At 40.8% G+C, this 17,742-nt stretch overlaps 1 protein-coding gene and 1 pseudogene across 3 annotated transcripts in view; both read right to left on the bottom strand.

The window, feature by feature from the left end:
* ARHGEF3 (Rho guanine nucleotide exchange factor 3) overlaps nt 1-17,742 on the bottom strand; it is a 303,450-nt gene that overhangs the window by 141,674 nt on the left and 144,034 nt on the right. For all 3 annotated transcript variants that reach the window (XM_077858441.1, XM_077858440.1, XM_077858439.1), the window contains one exon: nt 3,569-3,631. In XM_077858441.1, the coding sequence (XP_077714567.1) occupies nt 3,569-3,631 (63 nt within the window). The remainder of the gene's footprint in view (nt 1-3,568; nt 3,632-17,742) is intronic.
* On the bottom strand, nt 2,656-2,725 carry LOC144291281 (U4 spliceosomal RNA; annotated as a pseudogene).

The raw sequence follows: 17,742 nt of genomic DNA, 5'->3' as shown, positions 1-17,742 counted from the left end.
CCTTCCAATTTCCTTTTTAAAAAGGAACTCTTAACATGGGGTCTTGGCTGAGCTCCATGGGGCCCATGAAATCACACATCAATCTTGTAAAATCTTCTGGAGCCCAGATTCCCAAAAGAGTCCATGACCCCCCTAAACAATGGAAGATCCCTGTCTGTAACTTCTAATGTAAATGCACTTCTATTTGGTCACTAAGTCCAAATTCAGTAGGAGGATAGGAGGAAAACTCTCTTCCAGGCACCATCAGAATCGTCATCTGAGGCTTTAAACTAAAGCAAGATGTCAGTGGAATGTTTGGTGTTATCATCACTCACACACCCTGAGGGGCTCTATACATACTTTTTATCAAAGGGGGAAGATTTCATCTGTGTTAACATCTCCCAACTCTACATCACAGATATATTTCTTTAAAAGGGCTCTATATGCTAAATTCTACTAGGAGGGTTCACTGTTTTTTTGTTTTTGTTTTTGTTTTGTTTTTTAAACCAATCAAGCAATAAGTACGTACCAACAGCTCAATGTGCATGCAGCATTGGGCTGGAGCACAGTGGAAACTTGACCATGATCCCCAAAAGACCCCATCCCTTCATCTAGTTACTTCTTGTTGAAAGCACACATCTGATGAATATCTTTCCACTAATTAAATGGAATCAAAATTGAGAGTTACTAATACTACTTTCCCAAGCCCTCACATCCTCCTATATGAGTCATCTGTCAGAACCCACCTTCTTTTCAGATACTTTCCACGACATATAGAAACAGGCTCAAACAACTCTTCAATAATGCTGCTGGTTGGTTAAGGGACTGTGACTACTGGATATCACCATTTTAAAGCATCTTCAAGTTGCCTACAAATGCTATTTATTTATTAGAACAATTCATTTGCTGGAATCAGATGTTTATTGAGACATTGCTGCCTTCATGGCAAAACATCTTCTTATTAGTGGTTCCATCCACCACTTCATTCAATTCAATGTACCTCTGCTGAGTGCCAGTTAATTGCAAGGCACTAGAAGTCAGTACCACTTCTTCTGAGGCCTCAGCTGGATCTATCACATATCCTGTTATTTTCATATGACTAGGATTGTCCATAAACCTGGAACACACCAGTTTTCACGTCTTCTAACAGTTTTTAGAAATCTAGGATTTTTCTAACTTTTACAATTATTATAAAACCACATGACAATATCTGGAGGAAACTCTGCTAAGGTCCTAGAATCTGTGTACCAAGATTCAGGAAAAATGCCAGACAAATTAGAAAGGAGTTTGGCCAACTGAATCCCTAAGTATAAATGTAGATTTCTCTGCTATACAAGTCTATTATGACAAAACATGATATGAGATGGTTAAAAAAGGGGGAAATATCTTTTGCAGCTGCATCAAGAGAAAAGAAGTCAGATGGTTGATCATATGAGACTTATGTGACCTTAAGAGAAGGTGAGGTTATTGATGATAATCAGCACAAAAAAACAAATTAAAACTCATAATTGTAAAGAATCACTTCATATGAGAGGGTTTTGGGATTTTTTATTTAAAAAAACTTCTAGAGACATGTTTTCCTGAAAAATAAATATAATGCAGTTGAAGAAATATGTATGATGAGATGTGATCTTAGAAGTGGCTTAAAGTCTTGCCTAAAATCACTACATCTTCCTGGGCTTCTGCTCTTCATTTTCAAAGTGGGAAGACAGAACTATATAATGGCTAACACCTCTTTCAATTCGGAAAATCAATGATCCTAATAATTACCACAAAATTTAAAACATTCAAATACGAAAAAAACATGTTATTGCTAAGGGAAGTTTCATTGACTTCACCTGTCAATAATAAAACATTCAATGAGTAAAGTAAAACCCAGTAGATCATCATCTTTTTGTCCTGTTACCATGGTATCCAAGTGAACTGGTCCAACTCCATCAATCTGATGGTCTAAAGACTGGAACAAACACCATATGGTGAAAAAAAAAAGATGGCAAAGTACATTCATTAAATGCCAGCTCAGGATCATTCCATCACGGCAATTTGCATCACACATAATTTTGCAATCACTGAAAATAACTGAAAGAGTATTGTTTATACTGGTCAATAAATGTTGTCATATGAGAACCCAATGATCCATGTTCAACAAACTTTCAAATTTTCACAATAGTTTTAGAAGACTTGATCTCAAACCTCTTTTTTTTTTTTTTTTAACAAATGAGAAAACTGAGGCCCAGAGAGGAGAAGCAACTTGCCAAGGTTGAACTGTTAGTTACAGACAGAGCAGGACAATGACCCAGCTCTTAACTCTCAGCACAGAAGCCTTCTCATCTCACAACAATGGCTTCAGTGGTTTCTGTGGAGGAGAAAGATCAGGGCCTAATGCTGGATGGATCCACATGCACAATGACTGCACTCCAAGGAAGTATACATGATGAATGGACATTGGGAGCCCAAGAGAACCTGAATGTCCACTCCCCAGCTCTTCGGTAATGAGGCCCTTTAGAGGCCCAGGTGGGCCTCCCTATTGGGTCATTGGGGAGACAAGGAGACCATACAAAGAAAGCTGCTAAAATTCAGCACCCAGGACATAGCCCAAAAAATTCAAGAAAGCTCTTTACTTCTATCATCACCAGCACTCGACTACCATGTTGTTAAACCTCTTTTGTAAACTTCTGCTTTTAATTAGTAATACTCACACCTTGGATAAACCTCATTGGCTGTGATACTGCCACTGCGCAAAGCTATAAACTTCTGCTTTTTTATTTTTATTTATTTTTAATTAATTAATTAATTAATTAATTAATTAATTTATGATAGTCACACAGAGAGAGAGAGAGGCAGAGACACAGGCAGAGAGAGAAGCAGGCTCCATGCACCGGGAGCCCGACGTGGGATTCGATCCCAGGTCTCCAGGATCGCGCCCTGGGCCAAAGGCAGGCGCCAAACTGCTGCGCCACCCAGGGATCCCTAAACTTCTGCTTTTAAAGAAAAATACAACAAGATTCATTTGGTGGGTGCCTAGTATTTACTAGGCAATGTGCTTAGAATTCTCACTTTCATTGTTTATTTGATCCTCACAACAGTCCTGTTAGATGAAATCTTTTCATCTCTATTTTTGAGATGAGAAAACAGAGATAGGGAAAGGTGTCACATTAATGGTAAGTATAGAATCTTGACTGAAATGAAGATCTGTTAAATCCAAAATCACTCACTCTCTCAGCCTTTGGGCACCAGTTGCCTGAGTTGGGCCAACTCACTAACTTCCCTGAAAGGGGGACAGACATCTGACCATCTTCTGGAACCAACTTCTAAAACAGCATAGTGACATTTATGTTGATTCTACTCAGATGCTTTGATTTCATAATGCATTTTATGAGAGAAAAAACATGAGCTATAAACAACTTGGCTTGCAATCTGAAGTTGGCCACCTAGCTTTCTCCAGTCAAATTAAATGTTTAAGAGTTTTCTCCAGGTCACAACTTCCACTATCAGCAGCCAGAGGCCCACTTAAAGCACACAGCACGTTAACAGATTCAGAGACGAGAGGTATTCTCATGGCAGAGGCTGTAGGAAGCACCGTACTTACACTTATGTCGAGACTACAAAGGCTAACAGCATCCTCATCTTGGGTGCTCTGCTTGCGTTTTCGCTGCAAAACAAATGATAAAGTTCAAATGTAGACAAGGATTATGGCTTTGATTAAGAAAAGAAAAAAAAAGCACCCAATTGAATGGTACCTGCAATCCTTATCATTCTATGATGTCCCCCCCAAATCTTTAACCAACCTATGTAAAAGAACAATTCCAAGAAAACCTAAGAAATCACAAGAAGCTCTTAAACTCTGGGGAAATTGGTTTACATTATTGTTCTTATTCCTGCTACTACAATTTGTTTCTTTTTGTATCTCCTCTTTTCCTAAACGTATCTATATATCAGGGCTTAGAAATTTAGATACAAAGTTCAGATTCTGATGAACTTGGGAAAAGAAACTAGATTGGAAAGAAAATCTAATTCACTTAAACACATTTCATTTTCAGAGCTCTTTGTACTTGGGTAATTTAAATTTGTTCTAAACCTCATGCAGGGTCTGTGATATAATCACAGAACCGGAATGCTGGAACAAACCTTAGACATCATCTCCAACCCTTCTGTTTTATAGCCAAAAACACCAAGAACAACTCTTACTTGAACTAAAGAAAACTATATTTGAAATGAACTTATGACCAAGGAAGTCTGCCAGGTTAAATGTGGAAAATATGTTTTCTTCTTTATAAAAAGAAAAAAAAAACTCCATTTACAAACCATAATAAAGCGCATCACCTCTCTTCTACATCCCAGCTCATCAACCAGGCAAGTAGTGCTTGAGTCCCTAATTTGTAACTTGCTAAGTCTTCCTGATCCTACTTGGCAGAAACCTACCAAAGGACCAAAATCACTGGCATGAAGTTTTCGTGGAGTCTTCATCTGGAGTCTTCAATACCTAAAGAAGCCCACTTCTTCCTCCCCCTCTATCATACCCTGAGCAGGAAAGACAGAGAGTGGAAACCAACCAGAGCCAGCCTTGTCTATCTTACTATAATTGTTCTATTATTCCTTGCTTCAATTCAAGGAAAATTTGTGAGCATCTACCATGAGCCAGGCCCTTCATTTGCTTCTGGGACTGCAAAGACCAGCAGTATCCATAGCTAAAGAACTCACATTCTTGTAGAGGAACAGACTCTGAAGAAATTAATTATAATGCAGTAAAATCCAAATATCCTAGGAAAGTCACATCACTTTGCTGAGTTACCCCTTCTCAACTCTTAAGGGGAGGGTGGTGACATTAGCTTCTGTTCTCAAAGAGAGAGGAGAAAATATGGTAATGCATTTTAGAACTTAGCAGAGTGCCTGGTACACAATGGGTACTCAAAACATGGGTTGGAAGACTCTGGAAGCACAGTGAGGAACAAGGAGTTTGACCTCAGTGGGGGTTGGGGAGGTCTTCTCAGAGGAGAAGACAATTGTTTTTGTTCTTTTAAGATTTTATTTATTTATTCATGAGAGACACACACAGAGAGACAGAGATATAAGTAGAAGGAGAAACAGGCTCCCTGCATGGAGCCTGATGCGAAACTCGATTCCGGGACTCCAGGATCATGACCTGAGCTGAAGGCAGATGCTCAACTACTGAGCCACCCAGGTGTCCCAGGACAAGACATTGGAATAGGCCAGAAGGCGAATAAGAATTTGCCAGATAGAGATATTGGGAAGGGACTAGGGCTTCTTGTTCCATAGCCAGCTACCTAGATCTTTAGAACTCCACAGGTGCATATGGTTCTATCCAGAGTAGTGGGATTCCAGATCCTCTATATTATTCCACTTGTGCAGTGGGATGATTTAGAGATGAACGCCAGGAATCAGGACATTGAATAGGCCATCTGGGATGGTGATCAAGAATCTGCATTAATGAACTCACCAAGTGATTTTTAGGGAGTCAAACACTCTATTATGAGGTTTTAGGGGAGAGCCTTGAGAAGATGCTGATAGTCACTTGCCATTTTTGAGGACATTTCATGTTTACATAGGAACCGGACCCTCACTGATTCATCATCTAGTTACAATTAAAAGCAGCACTATGGAGTCAGTGAAGCCAACTCACTGGTTAATATTTATAGGATGACTTTTTGAGGCAAGTAGGACAAGGGATAATTTCCATTCTAGGGTAAATAAACTGAAGTCAGAGGTGATTTGTTCAAAGTTACGTGGCTACAGTGTAACACTCTGAATCTAGAATTCTAATTCCTGGGGCAAAACTCTTCACACACATCACTTAAGGCATACTTGGCAAATAGGTTACAACTCATTTGCTATCTGGAATGTCTGGTAGCATCTGCTGGAGAGCTGTATTGAGAAGGACTACATAGCACAGAAAGTGAGAGAATGCTTCAATCAATCAGTAACATGTGCTGGGGTGTCAGAGAGGGGAACAGCTGCTGCCCTGGAGAGCCCCTGCCCCTCCTGATTCTGGCTCCTCTTTCCTTGAGAGTCTACAGTATTATACCTGGGATCTTGGGAAATGCCATGAGGTGCTGAGGCTCTGGGATGTTATCTGTAAAGTGGAAATAGTGGAAAGAATGCCTACTGGGTCAAGCTGTTGTAAGGATCATAGATGATATGTATATGGCAGCTGGAAGGAGGCCTGATATATAGTAGGTGCACAATAATGGGCAGCTGCTGTCATGTATTACCCAAACTGTAAGCCACACAGGTATATGCTGCTACCAAATACTGCCAAATTATAGAACTTTGTGGTGCTACAATTCCATTCCATTTTGTCAATGCAACACATTAATGGTAGCCTGTTACCCCAAGAAGCCACCCTGGTAAAGGAGAGGGGATAATAAGATTTTTTTTTCCTCATAGGCAGGCAGCCCTCTCCAGACCAACTTAACACATTACCCAGCACCAGAACCCAGTCTCCAGAGCACCCCTCACCCCAGACACTTCCACATGCCTCAGATGTCAAATCCAGAAGACAAATGTCCTCTAGCAGCCTTTTAATTAAGTTATGGCCAGTTAATCTGGAATAGAATGATCTCCTTAAGAAACCCACACATTTTATAAAATGAAAGCTGAATGGATTATCAAAGTGGATTTTCTTTTCAATTTCTGTTACACAGGGTGGTAACTGACCACTGCCAGCATCAGAGAAGGAGCCTGATGTTTAAATTCTGGGCCTGTCGATGAAGAAGAAGAAGAAGGATTGGAAGGACTGGAAGACATTGAAGGATTGCAAGAAGGAGATAAGGATGAAGGTGAAGAAGATGGAGATGATGATAAGAGGGAGGAAGGAGAGGAGGAGGATGATGGAGAAGATGACTAATGAAACACTGATTGATTCCAACCTTCCTTTTCTAATTTTCTCCAGTCCCTGAGAGCAACTTGCATCTCTTTTTTTCCCCTTCCTCTGGTGCTCATTCGCTCTGTTTTTTGAAATCTCTTTTCTCTCCCTTTATACCATGGTTCTCAAATTATTTTGGAGGAAATACCGTGAACATAATATGGTGAGAAAAGAATCTCTACCCCTTTCTGTTCCAAATTCATTTTTATCCCTTCCTGACTCAACAAAAACTATGGAGTCAACACCACCATGCTCTGTGGGAAAAAAGGAAAACCTTCTGCTCACTTAGCTCTGCTGGAAGCTGGAGGGTGCTAGGCTTCTGTGTAGTAGTGCATAGAATTCTACCTTTTTTTCTCCTTTCTCTGTATATTGGGCTCAGAGATTGTACTGTGTCCCTATGTGAATATGGACAGTCAGCATTTACCAACATGTACATGTCTACTTTCTCTTGTGTAAAAGAAGAAAAAAAACTTTTTAAAATGGGGTGATAGAAGGTCAGCAAAGGGTGGGTTTGACATGTTTGGGGGGGTTAAGTCGGCATTTTGACAACATGGCTTCTCCTTTAGCATGTTTAATTGTGATGTTTAATGGACATCCTTGCAGTTTAAGATGACACTTTTAAAATAAAACTCTTCTAATGATGACTTGAGCCCTGTCATTCGATGGGAGAATCAGCAGAACCTGTAGGATCTTATTTGGAATTAACATTCTCTATTGTAATTTTGTTCCTGTTTATTTTTTAATTTTATTTTTGCTTCACCAGAAAGGAAAGATGCTCAGTTTTAAATGTTAAAAGTGTACAAGTTGCTTCGTTACAATAAACTAAATGTGTACACAAAATTAATCAATTAATCAATTAATTAACTAATTCTGGGCCTGAGACAAAATTTCACAAACTGTCACTTAGTCATTTGTTCACTTGCTTTATGCTCACCAAGCACTTGTGATGTGCAGAGCCCTGCTGTCAGTCTGGGGAGACAGCAGTGAATGAGCCAGTCATGCTCCTTGCCCATTAATTGGGAGTTAAAACAAAATAATTACAGATTATGATCTCTGCTGTGAATGAGTCAGATGAAGTGCTGAGACAGAGACTAGCAAGGGAGATCTAGTTTAGAAAGATAATTTAATTTAATATTTTGTTTTCTGGTTTTTGGTTGACCTTCTCATCAGACATAAGCCCATGAAGACAGAACTTGGTCTGTCAAGGGTACATTCCAGAACCTGGTGCAGTATCTGGTACATGGCTAATACCCCCTACAATAGTATTTAATTGTTTTGTTGATGCCCTTGGTCCTGCTCCCTTTGACAAGCTTGTTGCTGCACCATTTACCCAACTCCAAGAAGGGCAGAGGTGGAGGCAGCAGAGGGAACCAAATGGGCACCCCTTCCACCAGACTGGCAAGTCCAATCAACTCACCTTATCCAGGAGCTTCTAAATTCTACCCAGGAATTCCTAAACTATTAGAGAGCTGAGCTCATGACAATGATCTAAAGAAAAGTTCATGGAAGAAATCACTAGTGGGAAATTAAATCCTGGAGACACAGACAAATGAACATCTCAAAGAGCAGAGGATATAGCAGGACACTGCAGTCATTTTGAACTTCACCAAAATGATTGATAATGATAATAATCAGCTTTAGCTTGTTATACACTCATGACATGCCAATCATAGAACTAAATCTTCATATGCATGATCTGATTTGATCCTCACGACCACCTCAAGAGGTGGGCAGGAACGGGTATTATCTCCATTTTGCAGAGGAGATGGAGGCTCAGAAAGGGGCAGGGACTTGCCCAAAGCTCTATAATTAGCAAGCAGCAGAGCCTGTATTCATTGGGCTTCAAGCTACGTGTTTCCCTATTTCACTGTTCTGTCCCAGAGTCTGGAAGTGCATATCATACAGAGATGGCCTAAGAAAGCGTTGAACACAAGGAGTTTGGGAGGAAATACCTTTATAACTTATTCTACTAAAGAACTGGCCTTGGGGCATCTGGGTGGTTCAGTAGGTTAAGCATTCGGCTCTTGATTTTGGCTCAGGTCATGATGTCAGGGTTATGAGATTAAGCCCCACACTGGGCTCCGTGCTGGGCATGGAGTCTGCTTAAGATTTTCTTGCTCTACTTCTCCCCCTGCCCCCTCTTAAAAAAAAAAAAAAAAAAAGGTGGGATGCCTGGGTGGCTCAACAGTTGAGCATCTGCCTTTGGCCCAGGGGGTGATCCTGAAGTCCTGGGATCAAGTCCCACATCGGGCTCCCTGCATGGAGCCTGCTTCTTTGTTTGCCTGTGTCTCTGCCTCTGTCTCTCTGTGTCTCTCATGAATAAATAAATAAAATCTTTTTAAAAAGGGGGGGGGGGATTAAAAAAAAAAAGAAAAAAGGAATTGGCCTTGAAGATAGTACATGTAGATAACATTTTAGGTCCTTTCTAGTTTTAAAAGCTATCATTGCTTGCTATCTGGTAGGCTACAGATGAGCCAAGTCACCATTTTATTTTCCCTGTGCATCAGAAACCATGGGCAGGTTTTGGGGGGAGGGGAGTTTTCTAGGCAGGAAGGACACTGTGTGAACTGTCTGCATTTACACACTTGGCCTCACATATTCTCATCAGCCAATTGGAGAAGCCATGGACCCACCCTGTTATTCTTGCTAAATTTACTGAAGCGAATGCACAGTTCACTTCCCTTTCAACCATGAAAACAAAGTGCCTTGGGTGCTATAGTCTATGCTGATTTGAGCACATGACTTTAAACCCCAATGCCCTGTGCAGTGGGTCAATGAATAGTTTCTGAATGAGTGACTAAAAGAAAGAATGAATAAAGGAGACCAATGTTTTTGAGGTGACACCCTTCCCTTCTGCTAACCACCTGGCTGCCAAAATTAAATCAAAACCTCAAAAGCAAAGATCACTGAAAGCTGACATTCTTCAACCTCAGATTTTCTTGGAGACTCAAAACCTGCAAGTTCAAGCTGCGACTCTTGCTTTGCAAATAGGAAAGTTTTTTTCCTTACCACCAAGGGGATTTATTTTCTTTAAAGTACATAGACATGCTAAAAGAAATCATGGCTGTTCAAACATTGGTCCAAGTGGGATACTGGTGACTTCCACTCCCCCTGTGAAAAGGAATGTCAGATCAGTTCGAGGGTGAGGCACACCCATGACCAGGGCATCTATCCAGGCACTGCCCTCAGCAATGGCATGGGGACTCAGTCTTTGTGCTTCAGGAACAAGGAATCCAAGTATGATAATACCTCAATTGAAAGGGAACAGTTGGGATGCCTGGGTGGCTCAGTGGTTGAGCGTCTGCCTTCAGTTAAGGGCATGATCCTGGAGTTCCAGGATGGAGTCCCACATCAGGCTCCCTGCATGGAGCCTGTTTCTCCCTCTGCCTGTGTCTCTGCCTCTCTCTCTCTCTCTCTCTCTCTCTCTCTCTGTGTGTGTGTGTGTGTCTCTCATGAATAAATAAATAAAATCTTAAAAAAAAAAAAAAGGGAACAGTTAACTGAAGCAAATTATAAGTGAACTTAATGGGTCCCTGAACCCTTTGTCTGAATACCTTGGTGCCTGTCTAGGGCAGGCAGGAAAGGCAGTTACGGAGGGGAATTTATGGGAACAGAGGGTCTGAATACACTATTTGATTCCTTACCCTGCAGGGCACATATCTGAGAAGGCACTTTCTAGAGGTGCTTGGGTGCTGGAAAAACTCTCTCATGGTTTTCAATTCAAGACATAAGCAGGAGGCCCTTTGTTAATTTGCAACACAGTAAAGCCTTTTGTATATTTGGATGTGAGGTCTGATGGAGATATGGGTATATCTGGACTGATCGAGTAGACTCTGTGACTCACTACTGCTAACACCATCCTGCTAACCTTAGATCTTCCTCTGTGGTCCTTCTGACCCACTTTCATGAAGCATCATTGTTCTTCAGGCCACTCAATGGCTATCTCCTTTAGGCTTGGCTACCTTCTGAGACCACTAAATCTCATCAGTAAATGGTCGATAAACAACTACTTTTTCTGTTGTTCTGGGTAAGGCTCTCTGTGGAGAGCACTGACCCTATCCTTAGCTGACCAATGTTCAGAAGAGCTGGTCCAAGGGGTGCCTGATGGCTCAGTTAAACATCTGACTCTTGATTTTGGCTCAGGTCACGATCTCAGGGATGTGGGACTGAGTCCTGCACAGGGCTCTGTGCTCAGTGGGGAATCTGCTTCTCTCCTCACACTGCCCCAGTGTGCATATACTCTCTCTCTCTCTTTCTAAAAATAAACAAATAAATCTTTAAAGAAGAAGAAGAAGAGGAAGAACTTGAAGAAGAGGAGATTTTAAGCCATAGAATCCAAGGAGAATCACCAAGTGCTTTCTAATACACAAGCGGAGGGAAGTGGATGCCAGAACTGGGCACCTGTTATGAGCTAAGCACTCTGCTCCCAGTTTAAAGGACTGTTCCATTTAAGCTTCTCTTTAACCCGGTTTATTTTTTTTTAAAGATTTTATTTATTTATTCATGAGAGAGACAGAGAGAGAGAGAGAGAGAGAGAGAGAGGGAGAGGCAGAGACACAGGCAGAGGAAGAAGCAGGCTCCATGCAAGGAGCCCAACGTGGGACTTGATCCCGAGACTCTAGGATCACGCCTGGGCCAAAGGCAGGCGCTAAACCTCTGAGCCACCCAGGGATCCTCCTCTTTAACCCAGTTTAAACAAGTATTACTGTGTTCGTTTTACAGTGAGGGACACTCAAGTTCACCCTAGGTCACAAAATTAGTAAATACTAGAGAGGGATTCTCCCTGGGCCAGCCTGAGTCCCAAACCACTGATCTTTCTGCCATGCAATGCTATTTCTCCTTTGTATATTGTTTAAAAGCATTATGTGCTTTATTAAAATTAATATATTAAAACTATAAAATAAATTTAAATGCTTATTTAAAACAATACATATTTTTAAAACAATATAGAAAGGCTCACAAGGCATTTACCTACATACCCGATGGACATTAAGAGCATAAATCAGACAGGTCTGAGTTCGAAATCCAGCCCCAACATTTGCTATTTTGTGTGATAGCTACTTCTCTATCTCTTCATTCACTCAACAGTAATTTACTGAGGACCTACTATGAGCCAGGAGGCTTCCAGATGTGAGGATCTGTAAATGTCTATAAAACATTTCTATAAGCTTTGATTTCTCCATGACAGGGTTATTCAAGGATTAAAGGAAATGAAATATTTATAACAGGGCTAGACAAAAGGTAAAAGATTAAAACATGGTCATTATTCTTGCTACTGTGGCTCTCACCATAATTACTATTACTACCACTATCACTGCTGTTTTGCTGTTATTTTGAGGTACACAGGGTGGGCATCACAGATGGGGATCCTGCAGGATGGTGGGTGATCTAGCTGGGATGCGGCCTGACCCTCCTTGAATTGCCCACATCACACGAGGGTCTACGTACACAGTCACGTTTGCAGCGTGTGGTTCCCGCTCCTCTGGCAGAGACAGGGCAAATGCAAGGCCTGATTTCTTTTTAAATGGATGAGATTGAATTGATTAGTGTTGGAACAGCCCTGTGATTTAATCACAGGGTTTTTCTATTTAATAACCAAGTGACCAGAACAGCAAAAACACCCTGATGGAGGGAGTGCAGCTCCCGACCTGACAGCAAATGTCCCCTGATTAGTTGTTTGTAATTATTAAATTCAAACCAGATCTCAAACCTTTTTGATTTATCTCTTTGCTGGCAAACAGCTTTGGTGGTTTCAGAGGCTTTAATGCCTCCCTTTCATCTGCGCCTTCTTGAGGGAGAGATTAGCAAAAGGATTTTGTGTTCTTGTACTTGCCCTTAGCTGGAGCTTGACTCACTGAACTCACGTTTGAATGGGGAATGGATCCACATTCTGTTTCTCTTCTCTCTGTGGCTAGAAGTATGAGCAAGACAGAGGGACCCCTCTTCCATTTTTAATATGCTGCTGGGGGTTTCTTCCTCTTTATTTTTAAAACATCCTTTGCCAGCACTCAGGAACCCTGAGCCTTTTTTCTTGGACTCTTCCAAGTGCTTACGGGGTAGGAAACCTGGAAATCATGGTGCTCTCTGAGCTACTGGTCAATAAATCTTCACTACCATGAAATGTAATTTGGTGTTCAGATGCCATTAACTGTAGTTGGAAGATGTTAAGTGGGTGCTAAAATCAGACTTAGTGGCTTCACCAAGTAGTAGTTACCCTTTTTTCTTGTTGTAAAGCCTTAAGCACATCATTTCACCTCTCCATCCCTGAACTTCCTCATCTATAAAATGGGAACACAAAAGCTATTGGGAATTAACTAGATCAATGTGGGTTAAGTGCTTAGCACAATGCCTGGCACACAGGAACCCTCAAGTACTAGCTCAATAGTGACAGAAGCCACTGCAGCAATGACGGCAAGTGAGGGCAGGCGCCAGAGGGAAAACAAATCCCAGAGAAAATACTTGAAATGTATAAAAGTCTACCCGTTAACTTGATTTTGGCAAACTAGGAAAAGCCCCAATTATTGATTTTGGCCATGGAACACTTGGCCCTTAGCAGGTTTGGAAACAGAGATGAAGTTGCCTTGGCCAAAGAAAAGTCCTTCTCTCCCGTGGGAAGGAAAAACATGTTCACCCAGACGAACGAGAGAAGGGGAGAGCCAGTCAGTGCATAAGTGCCACCACCAGCCCTGCTAACCAACCGGCAACCAGATTCACCATCATTTCTCAAACACAGACCACTTTCCCCTCCAAAATGCGCAAGGCCAGGGCAGTAGGAAGGAAGACACGAAATTTGTCTACCCAAGGCAGAGACTGGGGAGTATATTTTTCAGAAAGATTATCCTAGAAAAACTTCCTTATGGGAAGAAGAGGTTGTTACAAAGATTTTCAACAATGGGATGTGACAAGAACCACAAAATTGAATTAACCAGAGTACTTTTTTCTTGGCCTTCTAATAATTACTATAATTATTTCATATTTTTTTCTACTGGATCTCAGGTGCACTGAATGGGACTAATCATAGTCCTTGGTCCATAACACATTCTGATCGCTGGTTCTTCCCTGGACCTCTTTTATGTGTTTATTCATTTATTTTTATTTTTAATAGCATAATGGACTCCCATTTATTAAAATTCTTTGCATATGGAATGGTTTGAAATCCTTATCAACAAAAATATTATTCATATACTTTAGGGAATATCCAAACAAGTGCTTAATATTTAGATAGTTACTTCATGTAACCAATTAACTTAGATAGTCCAACTATACAATTCAGAGTCAAATGTGTTTATGGTCCACAGTAATACTGGAAAGCTGATTTTACAAGGAGAGTCCTTAGTTCTTTACTCTGTTTATTTCCGTTCCTGCCTTTCCTATCTAGAAAGACCCCAAGTGCACTCTATGCATTCCCAAGTAGGTTTCCAAATGCTAACAGGCAGACATTTCACCATAGGGAGAGCAAGGCTTCCCTTCAGCCACTGGTCTCTGGAACATCTACTCTCCACAAAGCAGAGACGAAGAACACTGGAGAAATGGCCACACCCGCTAAGATGCTCTGTAAATCCTGACAACTCAGGACAGCCCTTTAAATAAAGAAAAGTTTCCTCAGCAGAACCATTAGGTACTGCCCATGGTTAGACTCAGATTAGAACCTCCCTCCTTCCTTTGCTGGGTTTATAATGACAAGTGTCTATTAAGATTTCACTGCATACAGGGTACTTTCCATATGTGACATCCAATCTTTACAGCACTACAAAGAAATGATTACACATGAGGAAGTCAAGGCTTAAAGAGTTTAAATGGCTCAGTAGGGCTGCTCTGTAAGTGCACAAAACTGAGATTTTTATATCAGATCCCGCTAACTGTGTAGCCAGTACTGCCGGCCCATATCTCCAGGCAGTCACTATTCCTCTGCATCCCTGAGCTTTCTACAGGCCAGAAATGCCTGGGATTTAATGCCATCTGGAGCAGCCCTCAACCTGGGATGTAGTGGAGTTGATATGTAAATAGTCCAGCTTCCTAAAGTTTGGGGGGACAATACTGAGGTGTGGTCTCAGTCTTGATTGTATATTAGAACAACCTAGGGAGTTTAAAAGCTCTCAGTGTCTGGAATCCTAACATCCAGGGATCCTGAGCATCAGGAATTCCAAAAGCTCCCCAGGTAATTCTAATATGCAGCAAAATTTGAGAACCACTGTCCTATGTAGTGTCCCAGAAGCCCCCAGCAGGATTGAGCCTCAGCTGCCCACAGGGCTAACCTATTCATGATTACTTCCTGCATCAGCTTCCTTTCCTTCCCTGTCTCTTCCCTGCTCCCTCACAGTGCTTCTGGGAATCACTTCCCAAATAAACTACTTGCACTCGTATCCGGGTCTGTTTTTGTGGGACAGAGCAGAAGATAAGCTGAATTAGCCCTGTGCATCTAACACTGGAAGTGCACTAGGAGGTAGGTGAATCCACAGAATAAACACAGTCCATCAACTTGACTTTGCAGGAAGCCATGCCAGCCATTATTTATATATTTCAACAAGAACGGAATGTCAATTTACATGAGATTTTAAAGATAAGTCTGGGAAGAAATTTAAAATCAAGTGACCTTCACATTGATCTTCCCTTGTACAAGACACACAAAGGGCTGAGTCGGCTTCCCTCTTGATCAGAGGTTGGGAAGTGTCCAGAAGCCAGAGAGAGTCACAGCTCCTCCTTCTCCTGGCTACATGGTCCATTCACAGTTCTCCAGCAGAGAGGAGTCCTGGTAATACTCTATGGGGGGGGGGGAGTCATCCAATATTTGGTTACTTATTAGAGACCAAATGGCTTTAAGTATAAGCTCTCATGGCTAACAAGGACAGCACCATTTTCCCAGTGTTACTTTTTTTGTGTCTCTATTCACCAGGTGAAGTTCATTCTTGCATGGAGAGATTAAACTTGCAGATTTTTTTGGGGGGGAGGGGTAGGGAGAAGGGCCACAGGAGAGGGAGAGAGAGAGAATCTTAAGCAGACTCCATGCCCAGCATGAAGCCAGATGCAGGGCTCGATCTCACAACACTGAGATCATGACCTGAGCCGAAATCAAGAGTCAGATGCTTAACCAACTGAGCCACCCAGGCACCTAGACCCACAGATTTTTAAATTAAAGTAAGAAACAACAACCCAAATAGGCATTTAATTACAGTCTAAGGATAGAAGCCTGGTTTGATTCTTTTGGTCTCCATGACTGGATGGAAACGGTACTGCTGGAGACTTGTAATCAGGAGCCTTAGAAGTGTGCAGGCAGGATGTCATCATCATTTAACCTGTCCTTTGTTACTGCATACAGAAGGATGAGGTTATATAAGTGAAGCGAACTTTCTGGAAGATGCTCTGATAATACTTATCAAAAGAAAAAACCCAAAACAAACCAACTATTAGGAAGAACCATGGGATAACCATGGATATACTTTTATCGAGATCCATGCACAAGGATATTTACTGTAGTGTTATTTATAATAGCAAGACACTGAAAAAAAATGTTCACCAAAAGAGATCAGTTAAATAAAACTAGCCCATCTGTATAAGAAGAAATACAATGGTATTAGAAAGAATAGTACAGAGTCACACAATATATGGAAGGACCTCCAAGATGTATTGAGTTATCAATATGATAATAGAATAATAAAAATAAATAGTATGCACAGCATTTTTCCTGCTGTGTCAAATTCTTAAAATTAAAAGAAAAAAACATACTTTCATGTACATACATACATCCTGATATATATATTAAATTTTTTTTCTGTAAGGAAGCACATGAAACTGGGGACAGACCTGAGCATATGTATACGTTATTTTATTAATGCCATCATAGCTTATCTGGGTACTGGGAAAACTGTCCTTTTGTTTGGTGATGGTTGTTTCTTCTTTCTGTATCTGTATTAAAGAAAGATGACATGCACTTGAAACTGTTGTGTTTAAAAAAAAAACAAAACAGATAAATGTAGGTAGATTGCAATCAGAAGCATCAGAATGAATTCATGGTTGTCCATACACACACATTTCTATTTTTTCCCTACTTCTATCTACTGTGGGGTATAAAAGCATTAACAACCTAGCAGCTATGAATACACTCAGCACCCAGATCTTGTTTTCTAAATACTACTCACCACTAAAAGGACCCAGGCAACCTGGAGAAAAGGCTGATTCCAGGGTTAGGGCAGGGAAAATACAAGATGAACCCAGAACGTCTTTTTGTATCAGGAAGTAATGAAGTGCTCTAAGAATGACAGAGTCACCAGCTGAAGGGCTCTCACTAGCCACATTTGAGGCAATCTCAGCATCAAATGAATGATGATAGTAATGGACCATAACCCACTGAATAAAAAAGGAATGCAGGAGCCCATGCTGACATGAATAATTGAATGAATAAACAGTGGAGAAGGGAAATATCTTCTGTACAGTTAGAACACCAACTAAAAACAGAGACGGAATGATAGAGTTTAGCATCAATAAATGCTAAAACTAGTAGGTTAACACTTCATGACAAATAGGACTCTTTCATAGCTTTGATTTACTAGTTACTTAAAAAGGGAAAAATCATGACTTCACAATGAAGTAATGTACAAGATGCCATTTCAACTAAGTAATCAAAGCTAATGTCACCAATATTGGGACAAACTGGTATCACAAATCCTCTGATGTGACACACTGAGAAAGATAACATATCACTCCTCTAAATGTTCCTGTAAAAAATGCACAGTTTTAAAAAAAAAAGTATCCTCCCATAACTCTAGATATTTTTAAAGGCATAATCTGAATCTAAACATATGAACAAATATTTAATAAACCCATAGTGAGGGAAACCATATAACATAACTGACCTCTACTCTTTAAAACTCTCAAAATCAAGA

This window comes from Canis aureus, chromosome 19 (assembly GCF_053574225.1).
Source record: "Canis aureus isolate CA01 chromosome 19, VMU_Caureus_v.1.0, whole genome shotgun sequence".
NCBI classification, from domain to species: domain Eukaryota; kingdom Metazoa; phylum Chordata; class Mammalia; order Carnivora; family Canidae; genus Canis; species Canis aureus.
The sequence above is the reverse complement of the archived record's forward strand: the minus strand, read 5'-3'. Positions and strand labels throughout refer to the sequence as shown.